We start from the raw sequence: 17,759 nt of genomic DNA, 5'->3' as shown, positions 1-17,759 counted from the left end.
TGCCCTGGGGTGTTAAGATCCTACTCAAAAGCTGAGACTATGAATTCTGGCAAAAGCGCATTAGGTATGTGTGTATCCTTTCCGTACAGCCACTCACTAAAATTAAAAAATGACACAGTAAGGCAGATTTTTCTTTTTTTTGCTTTGTTTTCCTTGTAAAGAAATACTGTACAGGGAATACATCTGATATACATATGTATATAAATATATATATATAAAAGGCAATGGAACTGGTGGGCTGAGCGTGCTTACGGAGCATTTAAAATCCCAGGGCATTGGTGGAATCGGAGAGAATCGCATTCTTTAGCCCCGACACATCATCTGTTCTTTCCTCTGCTGATGGAGAGACTAGAATGAGGATATATTAAACCAAATTAGCAGTGATTGTTTGAAAGAGTATACTAGACATAGAGCAGACCAGTTTGTGCAGTCTGAAACCAGCTGGCTATGGAGAGGCAGGAATTTTGAGTTGGCCTTTGACCTCTGTAGGAAGATAATTGTTCAGGTAACCTCAGCTGGGCTCTGTTTTGATTTGTTTCATTTTTGTTCCACATCATTCTGTTTTAGCTTGCACTAAAATGTGATTTGTGCGTGCTGTTTCATGTTAGCATGTGCTATTTCTTTTACTGTGCATTTATTTTAAGATGTACTAACACCAAACAACACAATACTGCTCATCCTTACTAGCAACCATAACAGCAAAGAAAGGGAAGGGTTCAGGGCATCTTTAATATCAAAATCCTGCTCACAAGCAAAAGTCCTGTTTTCTTCCATTATCCAGTTTGGGGATGCCGGGAAACTTGCTACCTTTAGCTCTGGAGAGATGAGGGGAAGGGAAAAAGGGGTATAGAGTTGGATACCTCTAGGACTGGAGGGCTAAGGGGAGGGGCACAGGGATAGAAGCTTATTTTGTGGCGGGGTACTTGCAAAGCTAGCTTCTACAGGCTTGGCTTCCTGTTGTACCTCCTGCTTTCTTTCTGTTGGAATTGTATTCCTACGACAGGTCTTTTCTGTTGGATTCTCTCCTCTTTCACCGCTGAGATCTTTGGTTATGTAAAGTAACTGTAAAGGATCAGGAGTTTGGACGTAAAACAAGCAAAGCAGTGGTGATAAGAACAGCCAGTTCTGTGACAGGGCTGGGCAGAGGAAAGATAATGTGGATGAAGTTCGGAGCTACGGCTGAGTCTCAGGCTCCGGCGTATGAAGAATTAATATTACAAGTTCTTAGCTGCCCGGAGAGAGAACACATACACACCGCCACACACACACACACACACACATAGACACAAACACACACACACGAGAAGTCCTTGGTGATTCTTCTCCTGTAGAGGCACGATTGGCGCATTCCTATCATGCTTCTTGCAGCCTCTGGGACTGGCTGTGGCACCCCCTTTTCCTATCCGATAGTACAGCCAATCCAGTGCAAACCAGTTCCATCCCCCATGCTGTGACCTGATACCCAGGGCACTGCCATTCACGCAGAGCTTTGTGGGTCAGGAGACTGGGCATCCCATGTGTCTGGAGAGAGAGTGAGAAAAAGAGACAGACAAAATAGAAGGAAAGAAAAAGAGAGAGAAGGAAAAAGGATAGAGGAAAAAAAAAGAATTATTCAGAGATTTCAAGGCTGGCTAGATACATATTAATGGAGACACTCAGTATAATCTTAGCACTTAAATGTGTCCTTTGGGCACTAAGGTCAAATTCTATAAATGGCGTCCAGATTGTAGGTGGTAGTAGGTGTTCTGCTGCTGTTTAACCAGCCAATCAGGATGCATTAAAAAAAAAAACAACAACCCGCGGCATCTGCCTACATTGTAGGCATCTTTGCGAGCCTTGGGAGGCGCATAGGGCCACCCAAGCTTGCCCAAGGCTAGGCGTGGGTGTGGTTTCACCCAGAGGTGGCCTTAGGCAAGCTTAGGTGGCCCTAGGTGTCTCCCTAGAGCCGTGATAGGCGCCTGAAATGTAGGCCGGCAAAATGCGTGAGGAGGGGAGTGGTCTGAGCTGTCAAACCTCACTTTCCTGTCAGTGCCTGAGCCAATCAGCGCTCAGAAAGTAAAGCAATGACAGCTCAGACCTGTTGGCAAATTTTGGCCGCAAATGTGGCACGAGGTTAGAGAATCACTTGGCGATTCTAGAGAATTGTTTGGAGCGGTCATTTTAATATTAATGACCTTGTTGTACTACATTTGCATGGCAGCATCGGAGACTGCTAGAAAACTTGGAAAAGACCCCGGTAAGCTGTTTTGATAATCCGTCGCTATAATACATGCATGCTAAACAAGCGTGTTAAAGGCAGATTTTAGTTTTGAGAATCTGCCCCTGAGTAAAGATACTCATTATGCTGTACCCGGTTGTCTTTAACCAGATAAAACGCAGCTGCATATTGTCTCACTGAGCAGAATTCATCACTGCAATCTGCAGGGCAGCCACACAAAGGTGCTGCCACGCTCCACAGATGAGAAACAGGAAGATCAATCCACAACATAAACCCAACCCAAGACTTGTCTCTCCCCCTCTTCCTTCCTTCCAAAGTGAAGTAGGGTGTCTGAGGTTGTCTTCTCTCAAGCTCCACACATTCACCTGGGGTTCTGTCCACAGACGTGAAGTGCAAGCTGACAGGAAGGCGAGCACTGCGTTGAAGAATTTTCCTTTCTGAGGTCCCCCGCAGCTGAGCCTGGCTGTTTTTCTCATAATCTGAGAAAATATGGAAGACAGATAAATGAAAGAGTGTGCAGTCCATCATGGCATCATTCCTGCTATCCCTTTTGATTTCAAAGTCATCCACAAAGCGTACAAGCAGTGATATGCATTCTTAATCATCACTCACTGAGCTACATCTAAAATTCTCTGGTGGTTGAGCCTGACAGGGGTTACAAGGTACTCTGAAGTTCTGGGGAGCAAACACACAGCATACCTTCTAATTTTGCCTGAAGGCCCCGGTCGGACCTCAGCTTGTCACAGGACTGTGCTCGCCTGGAACGCTTGGGCTTCAGCGGTACTATCCGCCTACTGGTGTCATAATCTGAAGGGATGGAAAAAAAATATGAAAAAATGTTACTTATCTTCTCCCCAGCTGACCCCTTTCCATTTGACTGTTTTTTTTTTTCTCTCTCTCTCTCTTCTGTGTCTTTTTTCTTCCCCTCTCTCTGTCTCTCCCTCCTTCTGATTTCCTCCCCATAGCTGTCTCTTAGTTTTTCCTTACCTTCTTCTTCTATAGGTCCTGCTGAGGCACCTTCCATCCCCTTCCATCCTGACTTGGCCACTGGCACATTTGGTTTGATCTCATCATCACAGTCTGCATCCATGCAACTTTTCTCTTCCTCCAGATGGTCATTTAGAGGAGCCCCAAAGGAAGGCTTCCGTGCTCGGGGGGCAGGCACAGGTTTTGAAGGCAAGGCCTGTATGATAGGAGCTGTCTCCTGGCCCTGAGTCAAACAGAAGAAAGTTAATAGGTGTGCGTTGAGAGCCCAGAATTCACACACCATCAATAAAACATTTCTCTTACCCCTTTCCTCTAAACTGCTAAGTAGAAAATCAATAGTTTGCTCCATCATCAACTAAGTTACTTGGTGGCTGATGCCAACATCTAGAGCTGCAGGCAGCTTCATGTTTGTGCCAGAAATGTTAATTTTTATTACTTGTGCACAATCAGATAATTCCAAATCTCCTTTCCATTATTTATACACAGAACTTGATACACCCAACAGCCAAGTTTGGTTCCTTATGCAGTTTACAATCAAATATTGCATCACTAGTGACAAAAGGTTTGAAGTAAAGAAGAGAATGAAAATTCAGAAGAAATAGGAGAGGGATGGCAGGGAAGCATCAGGGAAAGGTAGGGAGAGAGGACTGAGTAGTAGCAAAGGCCTGGGTTACAAAATAAGAATTGCCATATTAGGACAGACCGAAGGTCCGTCAAGTCCAGTATCCTGTTTCTTAAAGTGGCTAATCCAGGTCACAAGTACCTGGCAGAAACCCAAAGAGTAGCAACATTCCAGAACTGAGATTGTGATGTCATAATGCCTCATTCCACCAATGCCTAAGAGCCAAACTCATCTGTGATGTCACAATGGCTTGATTGTCCTCGACTTGGCCACATAAGAACATAAGAGTTGCCATACTGGGACAGACCAAAGGTCCATCAAGCCCTGTATCCTGTTTCCAATAGTGGCCAACCCAGGTCACAAGCACTTAGCTAGATACCAAGTAGTAAAACAGATTTTATGCTGCTTATAGGTTTTTAGGGTGGCTTTAAACCAAGAGTAAGAGGGTTCTAGATGTAGTTTTACTGGGAGGGAATTCCAGAGCTTTAGACCTGTGTAACTGAGCTACCTTCTCCACAGTCCCTGTACCTTTATATTTCTGAGGCCACTGTCCAGAGTTGTGCCTTGGTTCAGTTGACCCCCTTTATTCCATCTGAAAGAATGTTCCTTCTGTGCATCTCGACAACTGCAGTCTTCCTCTGCTGGCAAGACCAAAAATAGGGATAAAAAGCAAAATAAGAAATGAAAACGAGAGAGGGAGAGAAGTGAAAGTAGAGTAAGAAGACACAGAAATAAAAGGAGAAAAAGAGTGGGGAAACAAGAAGCAGAATAAGAGGACACGAAGGAAAAGAGTAAGAACAATGAGAAGTAACATCAGAGAGGGTATGGGGATAAGGGCAGAAGAGAAACAGAGAAAGGGACAAAATAGATGAAAACAGAAGAATGGAGGGATGAGTGATAACCTATTTGCCAGCTGATGTCAGGCCTTCTGCTGATGGAAAAGCTTGGTTTCAAGGACTGAGGAGGGGGCTGGGGCTTCCAGGTCCCTTGTCCTGCCAACACAAAGAAGAACTGTCTGTCTTTAATGTGGTTGTATTTCTTTCATCTGTCAGCACTGGCGGAGACCACCATTGATAACTTGAAAGATACATATACTGTATGTATGTGCAGAGTCACATATATTGTAATGACAACAGAACCTTCTTTCAATCCTTATAAAAAGGGTGAGAGAATGATGGGTGGAAGCAGAGAGGGAAGGATATCTTAAGCATATGGGGGAGGGACGGCAGATGCAGAAGATAAATAAAATCAAGGCCAGTACTTCGGCCTAATCAGCACAGAACTGTTAGCAGGATGGGACAAACTGCTTACCTGAGCTCTCTCAGCAGAGCTGATTTATGACAGAAGCATCTCCCCCACCCGCTGCCAAACTACTCACAACTCTGAGCTGCCAAAGTCTCACAGAGAAAGAAGCTCTACTCCTGTTTTCAAAGGTCTGTGCTCATAAAGGTGTATCTCAGCTTTCCCCCTTTATATCTTTCTTTTTCTTTTTCACACCAGAAGGAAAAAGCTCAAGGAATTTGAGTTTGAATTTCCTCCCCTATTCCATTTTCAGCTTCAGGATAGTTACTATTTCAGAAGCTGCATGGTCTATCTATCTGCTGGAGACAGAGAAATACTAAAGAACTAAAGCTGCATAGTACCCTTATAAGGAAGAGGTCACAAGTCACAGTTGGCAGGCATAACCCACAGGTGCCAGAGGAAAATCCCCATAACCCTACTGTAGTGAATGACTGCCTGGACTGGCTGAGTCTGTAAAGAAAAGGCCTCTTTCAAGACCTGGAATAAATTAAGAATAGATAGCAATACCTCTCCAGCATTCTGAGACAAAATGTCTGCCTTTCCCAGCATTTTCTGAGGCATTTTCTTTCCAGCCACCACAATCTTTTGCCTAGTAGAATCTGCCTTTGCTGCCGCCTTTTCCACTATTGCACAGAATAGAGAGGGCTTTGGCAACTATCTGTTAAAAGAATCACACTGCCTGGAACTGCCATATCTAAACCAGTATCGGGAACATGTCTTAAACAGCCTAGTCAAGAGTTTCCATGACTGCAAAAATTTGGCGTATGGCTTCAAAATTGCTGAAAAGAAAACCAGAAGCAGCTTGTTGTGAAGATTAGACTTTCTTGACTGTACTGCTAACAGCCCTCAAGAACAAGAAGACATGCTGCACCACTGCTGGAACAGTGTGAACCCATGATACTCCTGCTGCCATGTACCTGCCTCTCTGAACCAAAAGAAAAAACTGCCCTTGGATACCCTCAGGGTAAAAAGACACTGCCATGCCTGCACTTACCCCTGAACTGCCAAGAAAAGTGCCACTCGCTGCAGATAAGGAAGAGGGGAAGGACTGGTAAGAACAAGAGCTCCCTCCCAGTACTGCTAGCTTAGTAACCCAAACCCCTCACTCTTCTGGGAAAGAGGAAAGGAAAAACAATAATTAGAGTTTCCTCTTGGTAGAGCTGCCCCTATAGCCTGAGTCTCATCTCAAAATATACTTTTTTATTTATAAAAATCATTTATTACAGCACTCAAACAATGACGGGCTGGACACAATCAACAACAAAACATAAACCCAATGCACAGTGGAAAAAGTGTAGTTACTTACCTGTAACGTAGGTTCTCCGTGGACAGCAGGATAGTCAGCCACATATGGGTGTTGTCCCAACACCTCCCAATTTGCGGATAAGCTCTCCAATAGCTCAGAGAGATTTTTTTTTTTTTTTTTTTCTCTGAGCACGTGCAGTGCCCGGGCCCCATTGGGCATGCCCGAGCCCTACCCATTTCCCCCTGCTTCCCCCTAATCCCCAGGATGTTCCTAGCTGTGGCCGGGTCGGCCGTATGGGGAGGCAGGTGGGTTGTGTGGCTGACTATCCTGCTGTCCATGGAGAACCTACGTTACAGGTAAGTAACTACACTTTCTCCTAGGACAAGCAGGATGAGTCAGCCACATATGGGTGACTCCCTAGCCGAGGGATGTACCGACTGGACCTGCGCCTTAGCGCTTTGTGCATCCCTCGCCTGGCTGTGGAGGCCGAGCCAGGCAGGGTAATCAGGCAAAGCAGGTAAAGTTGTGGAAACAAGGTTTTAGATAAAGTGCTGTGTTAACTGAGCAATACTACTCACAGAACAATGAACTGGTCAATGACAATCAATGAACAGTGAGAAACCAACTGGTCAACAGTGACCATTCGTACTTGCATGTGAGAATTCATACTTGCCTATTCCACATTCAGTCTAGACAGGAGTGCTGGAAGCCCTACTTAACTCACAGAACAGTGAAAACTGGTCAATGATAATCAATGAACAGTGAGAAAACCAACTGGTCAACGGTGACAATTCATAACTGGTCAATAGTGACAATTCGTACTTGCATATGAGAATTCATACTTGCCTATTCCACATTCAGACTAGACAGGATTGCTGGAAGACCTACTTAACTCACAGAACAGTGAAATTGGTCAATGACAATCAATGAACAGTGAGAAACCAACTGGTCAACAGTGACAAATCGTACTTGCATGTGAGAATTCATACTTGCCTATTCCACATTCAGTCTAGGAAGGAGTGCTGGAAGACCTACTTAATCAATATCTATAACACCCTACTTGAACAGTGTTTGTCGATATTTATAACCCCCTACTTGATCAGTGTTTGTCAAGGCTGTGCTAGTGGTTGCTGTCCCTCCTGGGAGGGAAGAGCCACTTCCAAGACTGCTCGGCCGAATGCATTTGGAGCGTGGAATGCTATGTCGAGGCAGTAGTGCATGGTGAAGGTGTGCATGGAGGACCAAGTGGCTGCATCGCAGATGTCCCCTATTGGTGTGTGGTGCAGAAGTGCCGTTGTGTTGGCTATGGTTCTGCGCTGGTAGGCGTTGGCTCCCACCTGCGGTTGATGCTGCGCTTTTCTATAGGTGAAGGGGATGCACTCTTATATCCAGCGCGAGCGCCTGCGTTTGGTGGCCGGAAGTCCTGGTCTGTTTTGGTCGTAGGAGACGAACAATTGAGGCTTGTCTAATTTGCTGCATAGTCAGGGCCCGCACACAGTCCAGGAGGTGTTGCTGAGGTGGCAGTGAGCCTCCCTGTGGGGAGATGTAGAGTGCCGGGAGGCACGCTGAAGCCACGTTCGGCAAGAATCGGGGGTGGGTTCTGGGTACCACCCTGTTCTCATGAGGAAGTGTGTCGGAAGACACGATGGTCAGGGTTTTCCCAGCCAGGAATACGGGATCTGCCTCCCCCAAAGGTTTGAAGGGGTCGAGGTGAGATGATGCGGCACCAAGTTGAGGTCCCATCCGGGCGGTGGTGGTCTGGCCGGTGGGTGCAGATTGGACAGTCCCTTCATGAAATTTTGTGATTACTGGATGCCTCGACACTGGTTTGCTGTCTAGGCCAGCGTGGTATGCCGTGATTGCACTTAGATGGACCTTGATGGAAGTGGGTTTTAGGTTCCCCTGAGATAAGCTCAGTATGTACTGCAGGATGTCCGGTACGGGGCAGTTGTAGGGGTCTCGCTGCGTGTCTGTGCACTGGTAGCGGGACCTTCTCCCTTTCAACCCATAGCGTTTTCTGGTTGAAGGTCTTCTGGCTGCCATAAGAGTGTGCTCCACGTCTTGTGGTAGGTTCATCCTCTCATCATCCATGCGGTCAGGGCTAAGGAACGCAGGTCGTGGTGGAGGGTAAGGTTCCCGCGTTGTGTAATGAGAGCTGCACTGATCGGGAGCGGGGAGAGGTGGGTGAACCGCTATCCCAGGAGCCCGAACAGGGCAATCATGATCACCGTTGCTCTGTCCTGAAGAATCTTCTGCAGGACTTAGGGTGTTCCAACTCACAGACAGACCGTTGGGGCTGAGACGGCGATGGGTTGATCTCTTTGCACAGAAGGTCGAGTATTTTGAGTTCGGTTCGGTTGCAAACAGGTCGATGCTCGGTGTGCCCCAGGTGCTGAAGATCTTCATCATCGCCGCTGGGTTGAGACACCACTCATCGGGATCCAGCTGGTGGCTGAGTCTTTCTGCCAGGTCGTTCTGCTCCCACAGGAGGTAAGTTGCCTGGATGGGACATTGAATGGAGTTGGAGAACTCCCACATGTGGCAAGCTTCCTTGCATAGCGAGGTCGACCCTGTCCCTCCCTGTTTGTTGATATAGTGCAAGGCCACCTGGTTTTCTGTTTGGGTGAGGACTGCCCTGCCTGTTTGAAGGTTTCGAGGGCATTCCCTAAGGCCCTGAGCTCCAGTAGGTGGGTAGTCAGAGGTTGGGTACACTGGTCCCAGTGACGTCTGAGGTGCCCTTTCAGGGATCACATGAGTAGTCTGGTGTGCTGCACAACAAAGACCGGGGCGTGCTGACGATGAGCTGCTGGCAGGGATGCACTGGGCCAGGGATGTCATGGCGTCGATCTGGTAGTCCCGTAGGACGGCCTTGGTCTGCATGGTGTTGATGACTGCCCAGATGAACGATATCCCCTGGGTGGGTATCAGGTGGGATTTCATGTAGTTGATGAGGAACCCCAGTTCTTGGAGGAGGGTTATGGTGGTTGACGGGGCTGCCAGCTGTCGAGATAAGATAGGACGCGCACCCCTTGAAGGCGAGGATGTGCCACTGCCACGCACTTTGTGAACGCTCTTGGAGCCGTTGAGAGTCCAAGGGGCAGGACCTTGTACTGGAGGCGTCTGTCTTGGCTTTAGAAGCGACGATGCCTCCTGTGGGCTGGCTGCATGGGATACTAGCCAATACTCGGGCTGTAACAGGGCCAAGACTGTACCCAGAGAGTGCGTCTGGACCTTGTGTATGCATCTGTTGAGCTTACAGAGATCCAGGAACGAGCGTTGTCCTTGTCCATGGTGACGCGGGGGTTCCTGGAGTAGAAACCCCTTGGTGATCTCCTCTATTCGTCACCGCCTCTATTGATTCTGCCGAAGCAGGTCCTCTCCTTGCTGCAGGAAAGTTGGGTCGTCAGATGGAGGGTGCCCCGCCCACTCGGGGGGGGGGGCGGGAGTGGAGACGAATTCGGAATCCCTGCTTGATGATGCTGAGGGCCCACTGGTCGATGGTGATCCTGGGCCAAGCCTTCGCAGACAATCTGATCATGCTGGGCCGGAGGGTGATCAAGGTTCTATTTTTGTCTTGGGGAGAGGGCTGCCCTTGGATGCCCCTGCCCCTCGGGCGGTGCTTGTTTTCGTAGCAGTTATGTTACTGTTGCGAGCGCTGGGGCACAGACTGCTGCCAGTGTGGACTGGCTCAGTTGTGAACTGGAGTCTCTATTTTATTTTATTTATTTATTTCCTCTCACTGGCCTCCTGATAAAGCCGCATCTGGAACTGGAGCGCAGCAATTCGTGCGCTCAGCATTGCTCCCTCGAAGGTCTTTTTCCCCGTGGAAACCAGGGTTTTTCAGGTCCTTCCCTGATGGGGGTTGGAGGGGGGGGTCGTGCTGCCCTGTTTCTCTTAAGCTACCGCAATGTCCATGTATGGCTGCTGCGGGTTGTCGAATCCCTGGGCTGGAAAGATCTAGTACTTCAATCCCAGTCTCCTTGATGTTGGTTGCCCTGAGGAGGGAGTCAGCCAAATCTTGTCTCTTCAGTCCAGGAGGTTCTTGTGGACTGGAATCGCCACTGCCTGCGTGAAGTACTGGTACTGGTAGTTCAGGCCTTGTAGTACTCTGTCTTGGGTACTTGTTGTCCACCCACGTGGATCTTGAGAAAGGCTGTGAGTTTCTGGAGGGACTTGGGGTGAGTCCTCATTTGTGGGGTTTTGTTTTTTTTTTTTAGAAAATATTTATTTATTTTTGTGGGTGGTGACTCGGGGCGTGGCTGGAGGCTGGTGTGTAGCTTGTTCCTCCGTTGCTTGGGTGCATGGCATGCCGCTGAACCGCGCCATGTTGTTGTGCGTGGCTCCCTCTAAAGGGGGACATAGTGGGGAATGTAGCCCGCTGAGAGAGGAGTGGGTCAGCAGGAGGATTAACTGTGGCTGCTGGTCCCACCCCTGGTGGTTCGCAGGTTCATGTGCTGCTCCACTTGACTGGTTGGGTGGCTCCATGTACCCCACTGCCCTTCTCTGTCCTTCTTGAGAGGGGGGGAGAGCCTGCAGAGAAGGGGCAGGATGCACCCCTTCATCTGTGCCAGTGCTCCTGGCTGCGTTTCCCACTGTGCCTGGAGGCAGAGAAAGAGGAGTGATAATGCCTCTTGAGTGGGCTTCTGCTGCTGTACTGCCTATTGTATATTAAACTGTACAGCGCTGCATATGCCTTTCAGTGCTATAGAAATCATGAATAGTACAGAGTCCCTCATGCTAGCTGGAAAAGCACTCTGCCTAGGTTTTATGAAGAGCAAACAGCTTTTTAGACTGAGGAGTTTCAAACCCCCACCTTTGGAGAGGCATGGTCTGACATGCCGCATCTCTGAAGATATCAGCACCCTGCTGAGAAAGGCAGACTCCTCGTTCCCAACATGAGAGGTGGAGGGGGGCAGGGTGGGAAAGGTGTGAATTGTAGACTCTGCAGGACCCCAAGAGGGAAAGAAACATCGAGTTGGTTTTTGTTTTTTGTATTTTTTCAGCATGTCCTTTATAAGCTGAACTCTGGGGCAGCATGTCTCCTACTGGGGGGAGAGGTCTGCAGGTCCCCTCCAAGGGAAAGAAGCATAGGAGATTCTTTCTCCTTAAATTCAGATTGGGAGGAGGGTGGGGCAGAGCCCTCGGGGGCTGATTATCAGAGGTTTTCCCAAAAACAAGCAGATAGGACTTACCTTTGAACCCCAATCGGCTCCCTGCAGAGGCTGGCTGTAAGAGGCAGCATGCCGTCTGGAGGGTGAAAGCCCCGATCTGTTGCTTGCAGAGGCTGTGGATTTATGCAGCAGCATGCAAGACTCCTATCGGCTGCCCTGCAGAGGATGGCTGTAGGTGGCAACATGCAGGGATTCCTGGAGAGATCTCTCGGTCTGGCGAGACTCCTATCGGCTGCCCTGCAGAGGCTGGTTCTAAGCGGCAACATGCAGGGACTCCGGGAGATATTTCTCTACCGGGCCAAGTGCAGGCGGGGGGATTAGCTGAGCCAGGGCATCCTGGAGGCTCCTTGCCATTGTAGCTTGTGGATCCCCCGCTGCTGCATTCTGATGAGGATGGCTGCTGGAGGAAGATTCTCGGGCCTCACTTCTCTTCATGCCTGGCTGTAAGCAGCAACATGCAGGAACTCCTGGAGAGATCTCTCGGTCTGGTGAGACTCCTATCGGCTTCCTGCAGGGGCTGGCGGCTAGCGACAGCATGCAGGACCTCCGGGAGAGATTTCTCGACCGGGCAAGTTGCAGTCGGGGGGGTTGACTGAGCCAGGATGTCCTGGAGGCTCCTCACCGGATTCGTCTGTGGATCCCCCGCTGCTACACTCCGATGAGGATGGCTGCTGGAGGAAGATTCTCGGGCCTCACTTCTCTTCATGAAGTCTCTCAGTGCCCTCTTCCTTAGCTTGCATGCACGTGTTGACATGTGTGCACAATGCAAGCCACACGGAAACCTCGAACGCCGGATCCAATCAGTGGGCGCACAATTCATGAGGATCCAGTGTGTTCATCCTCCTCCTGCATCCCAGTTGTTTCTTTAGATGATTCAGGCATCTTCAAGTTGATGAGTAGAAAAGTTGTAATGGAGAGCTGTAGAAAAATCCGACCGATAGGAACGGGCGGAAACTAAAGACTGGGGATTAGGGGGAAGCAGGGGGAAATGGGTAGGGCTCGGGCATGCCCAATGGGGCCCGGGCACTGCACGTGCTCAGAGAAAAAAAAAAAAATCTCTCTGAGCTATTGGAGAGCTTATCTGCAAATTGGGAGGTGTTGGGACAGCACCCATATGTGGCTGACTCATCCTGCTTGTTCTAGGAGAATTAACAGGGCCAATGCTGTCAGTTCTAAGTGACGTTAAATAGTCAGCAGAACAGTGATTTCCACTTGAAAGACTTTTAAAGAATTGAACCAATCCCCTAAAGAAACCCCCACCCAATCCCCCAAAATAACTAAACCACCTACTCAATTTAATAACTTCCTATCCCTAATTCTCCAAAAAAGACAATTAAAATTGCCTAAATCCCAATGCAAAATTGTATTAAGGAATACAAAAAACAACTCTTAGCTTTGCCAATTGTTATCATGAGATCTCCAAACCCTTTACCATTTTGTCAAATGCTTCGTCGCTCAAGCAACAAGTGCTCCATTTCACTAAGGAAACATAACTTTGCCTACAATTGCATTACAGGCAGTACTGCCTTGGTTTTCCAATAAGTTGCTACAACAGGAATAACCTCAGCAGTCCAGACTGCATTGAACATCTGTTACCATCTGCTGGAGACAGAAAATACTGAATAGCTTTGGACACACAAAACCTCTTAAAGAGAAGAGCTCACAGCTCTTTAAACTCTTGTCTCCATTAGCTGGATGACAGCACAACCGTACATTCTGGACTGGTCTGGTTGGAAACATAGAAACTTGATGGCAAAGGTCAAATGGACCATCCAATCTGACCATCCACAGCATCAACTATCTTCATCTCTCCCTAAGAGATCCTACATGCCTCTTCCACGCCTTCTTGAACTTAGACACAGTCTTTATCTCCACCACCTCTACTGAGAGATTATTCCGTGCATTTACCATCCTTTCTGTAATATTTCCTTAGATTACTCCTGAGCCGTTGTTCACACTCTGCTGTTTGAATCCTTGAAGAAACTAATTGAAAGTTGGTGAAACGAGTGCTTGTTGGAGCTTGGTTAGCTCTGTCCTGAAGCCCTTGAATTTTCTATATGAGAATGTGGATTACTGCTGTTGAAAAAAAGAAGTGCACTGAAGACCGGCAGCTGCCTCCTAACTGAGTTCTCTGGCGCCAGAGCTAAGTAGTTTTTGCTTTTGCTTCTGTTTTTTTCAGCATGTTACACTTTAAAGCTTTGTAGCTTGAAAACTTTTGTAAAACTATTTATAAAAATGATAAAAACGTTTAAAACAATAGTAAAAAGTATTATCATATTTTGAAAAACTTTTTTGATTACTGTGCACAGTAGTGGGTTATTCCCCCTATAGATCTTTAAACATTGTTACATGGTATGAGTTTTTTGCCAATGACAATAACAATGCCAGCTGAAAATCATCAAAGATTGCTGTGTGATACATGGTTTTGAGGCTTTTTCTTCACCTGTTTTATATCTTAATGTTAAATCTTATTGTGGTAACCCACTGCTGGTGAGTGACATTTTTTGAAATTTTGGATTTAAATGTCTCTATCATATCTCCCCTCTCCCGCCTTTCCTCCAAAGTATACATATTGAGATCTTTAAGTATGTCCTACATCTTATGACGAAGATCATCGACCATTTTAGTAGCCTTTCTCTGGACAGACTCCAACCTATTTATATCTTTTTGAAGGTGGTCTCCAAAATTGTACACAATATTCTAAATGAGACCTCATCAGAGTCTTATACAGGGGCATCAATACTTCCTTTTTCCTACAGGCCATACCTCTCCCTATGCACCCTAGCATCCTTCAAGCTTTTGCCATCGCCTTTTCAACCTGTTTGGCCACCTTTAGATCATCACATACTATCACACCCAAGTCCTGTTCCTCTTTCATGCACATAAGTTCTTCACCCCCTAAACTGAATTGTTCTCTTGGGTTTTTGTAGCCCAAATGGATGAGGAGTGGCCTAGTGGTTAAAGCAACTGTCTCAGTACCCTGAGGTTGTGAGTTTGATTCCCACAGCAGGTCTGTGTGACTCTGGGCAAGTCACTTAACATTTCATTGCCCAGGTTCAAAATAAGTACCTGTCTAAAATATGTAAACTGCTTTGGTTGCAACCACACAGAAAAAGTGGTATATCAAGTCCCATCCTCATTACCCTTTGATAATTATTTATGTGGTCCTACTTAAACAGATAGATGCAACTGAATGCGGCCATTAACTGGTTAAGTTTCAAGTTATGCCCTAAGAATGCCTTCAATCCTTCCCTCCTCTATCCACACCAAGACATCTAGCCAAAGATTATGCATTAGCTGCCTCCAAATTAAAAAAAAAAGAAAGAGTTAGCTACATCAATCCTCCTAAATATCGACTTCATAGATGAAACAATATGAGAATGAAGTTCATCTTCTCAAAACCTCTAGGCATGAAGAATTTAAGACCCATGATATACCCAAACCATAGACTATTGAGATCACATTTGAGAAAGAGGGAAGATGTTGGTTCACTGGCATGTTTACCCATGTCTGCTGAAGATCTTCTCCATTCCCGTGCTCTCTTGCCTGCTGTCTCTTCCACATCTGTAATCTGAAGAAAAGTAAAGAGTTACTCTTTATCCAGGAAGTATCAAATGAGACTCTATGCATCGGGGCTAGTTAAGTGAGCATCAGGTTTGCTTCTGCTTACTTACTTCCTTCTTGCTGTCCAGGCTCCAGCCTCTAGCCCCACCCATTCCAGGAAGTGCAATTCCCTGAACTCGGGTTGGCTGCACTAGACCTCCACTCTTTTCCTGGCTTTCCTCACTGGATATTTCTTCATGTGTCTTAGAAAGAGAGAAAATGTCAGATTTCGTTTGATTTCGTTGGCATTTGATATACTGCTTTTCGAAACAACAACAAAACGGTATATCAATTATACATTACTTTGAAAAGAAAGGAACAACACAAAATTAAGGGACAGAGAAATATTCCTGGGCAAGTCACTTAATCCCCCATTACCCCAGATACATTAGATAGATTGTGAGCCCACTGGGACAGATAGGGACAAATGCTTGAGTACCTGAATGTAAACCACTTAGGTTATAAGTGGTAAATAAATACTGAAATTAAAAAATAAATACAGAAATTTAAAAAAAGGGAGAAAGAGTATCTTCCACAACAGAGCCTCACTGCTGGGCACCTCACAAGTTAGATACAGTGAAAGCTAGGGTAACCAAGTGAGTTTTCAAAAGAGACCAAAAATGTGGATAGGAGTGATTGGGTTTCAGCTCTACAGAAAGAGCATTCCGTTTGAGGATGAGGTGAAGGAGCATCAGCAACGAAGGCACTATTTTTGGTGTTTTAGGCAAAAAGAGAGAGACTGTATGGATTTGCCCTGAGAGAGTGATTTGGAGGATGAAGGATTCTTTGCTTTCTAGTGTTGGGTCTGAACTATGACTTTCTGAGAAGAGTGATGGCCAGAGACAGCTACCGTTGGATGGTAACAGCTGGGCACTTACCGAGGCATCTACCTAGGCGCTATCTGATAAAGACGTATGCAGCAGAGAATGAAGCACATTTCACTGAAGACTTGTACTTTACACACATATGTGTAAAGCAGTGGTCTCAAAGTCAAACCCTTTGCAGGGCCACATTTTGGATTTGGAGGTACTTGGAGGGCCTCAGAAAAAATAGTTAATGTCTTATTTTAAAAAATGACAATTTTGCATGAGGTAAAACTCTTTATAGTTTATAAATTTTTTCCTTTTGGCTAAGTCTTAATAATAATAATAATTTATAGCTAAGGAGACATATGATCAAGAAACGATTTTATTTTTACTTTTTGTGATTATGATAAACATACCAAGGGCCTCAAAATAGTACCTGGCAGGCCACATTGGGCTCCGGGCCGCGGGTTTGAGACCACTGGTGTAAAGTATTAAAAAATATATGTTCATACATGCTACCTCTGCCCAGATCTCACCCTGTGTACATCATGTCTTGGCACACATGTTAATGCCTTTGGTATTTATTTATTTTAAAATTTTCTATACCGTATACAACTAAACGGTTAACAAAGTGTACACATATAAACTTAAAATATGTTAAAAGACATGCAAAAGGTCTTAAAATTCATATTTAAAAGATGCTAATATAGCATTACATAAAACACAAATCTTAAAACAAGTGAACATTAATATTGTGTCATGGATCCAGATTAATATCGTAACTGCAGATCACAAACAGCTCATCAAATTTAGCAAACAGAAGAATATGACTAAAAGAAAGTGTCAACAAATAACTGTGTTTTGAGTAATTTTCTAAATATACCCCTCTCACAACAGTTCCGTATCTGTCCTACCAGATATTCCAAATCTTAACTCCTGCACAGCAGAGATCCTTTTTGCCAGTATCGACTAACCTTGGATTCACGGTCGTCTTCAGCAGAGCCAAATTCTCAGAACGCAAGGATCGGTTTGGAATATAACTAGATATATTATTTTTAATCCATTCTGGAATATTTCCATACAAAAATTGGTGACAGATCATTAAAACTTTGTATTGTATTCTGAAGGCGACCGGAAGCCAATGAAGTTTTGGGAGATGAGGCAAAATATGGTCATATCTAGACAAACCCATTATTAATCTTGCTGCAGAGACATTCACAATCAAATAGCATCCGTGAACCAAAACACTCCCGGCCCAAGACTTATCATACCTATAACAAAAGAACTTCTTTCCATACCAATTTCCCTCACCCAGTGCCACTGGTATTTTAGGAGAGTGAAAGTTCTTTGCTCTTACGTGCTTGGTACGACAGGGCAGCCCTTTCACTCCTCCCATGCCAGGAAGTACAACAGGTGGAGTGTGTGGAATATCCTGCCTGGTTGTCTTCTCCTGTGCGCCTGGGGTGGGCTCGTGGTGAGGGAACTCCCCTTCTGTTCCTATAATACGGCTCACTGGGTTCTCCTCAAGGCGGGATTCCCTGCTCTCTGAATCAGAGTCCCGCTCAATTTTGTGGGTCCGATGCTTGCGGAAGTGAAAGAGACGATGTCTCTTCTTTTGCTGAGGAGGATCCACAGGGCTGGAGCTCACTACTGTCCCTGAAAGGGGCTGCGGAAGGCTAGGGAGAGAGAAGGCAAGACAGCTGTTATACAGAATAATCAAAGATAGAACATGTTCATCTGGCAAAATATGAGTATATTATCATATGACCGCAGGAGGAATTTGTTCCATAATCCTAGTGGAGCT

General features: G+C 46.1%; 1 protein-coding gene across 3 annotated transcripts in view; it reads right to left on the bottom strand.

Moving 5' to 3' along the window:
- Positions 1–592: 592 nt before the first annotated feature.
- CARMIL3 (capping protein regulator and myosin 1 linker 3) overlaps positions 593–17,759 on the bottom strand; it is an 81,299-nt gene continuing 64,132 nt past the window's right edge. For 2 of the 3 annotated variants that reach the window (XM_033925679.1, XM_033925681.1), the window contains exons 33-41: positions 17,313–17,631; positions 15,221–15,352; positions 15,051–15,117; positions 4,730–4,819; positions 4,356–4,468; positions 3,206–3,428; positions 2,918–3,025; positions 2,584–2,697; positions 593–1,521 (exon numbers count right to left, since the gene is read on the bottom strand). In XM_033925679.1, the coding sequence (XP_033781570.1) occupies positions 1,478–1,521; positions 2,584–2,697; positions 2,918–3,025; positions 3,206–3,428; positions 4,356–4,468; positions 4,730–4,819; positions 15,051–15,117; positions 15,221–15,352; positions 17,313–17,631 (1,210 nt within the window). In that variant the 3' untranslated portion in view covers positions 593–1,477. The remainder of the gene's footprint in view (positions 1,522–2,583; positions 2,698–2,917; positions 3,026–3,205; positions 3,429–4,355; positions 4,469–4,729; positions 4,820–15,050; positions 15,118–15,220; positions 15,353–17,312; positions 17,632–17,759) is intronic. The other variant, XM_033925680.1, reaches the window with a different exon arrangement.

The sequence above is a fragment of the Geotrypetes seraphini genome, chromosome 16, assembly GCF_902459505.1.
Source record: "Geotrypetes seraphini chromosome 16, aGeoSer1.1, whole genome shotgun sequence".
NCBI classification, from domain to species: Eukaryota; Metazoa; Chordata; class Amphibia; order Gymnophiona; family Dermophiidae; genus Geotrypetes; species Geotrypetes seraphini.
The sequence above is the reverse complement of the archived record's forward strand: the minus strand, read 5'-3'. Positions and strand labels throughout refer to the sequence as shown.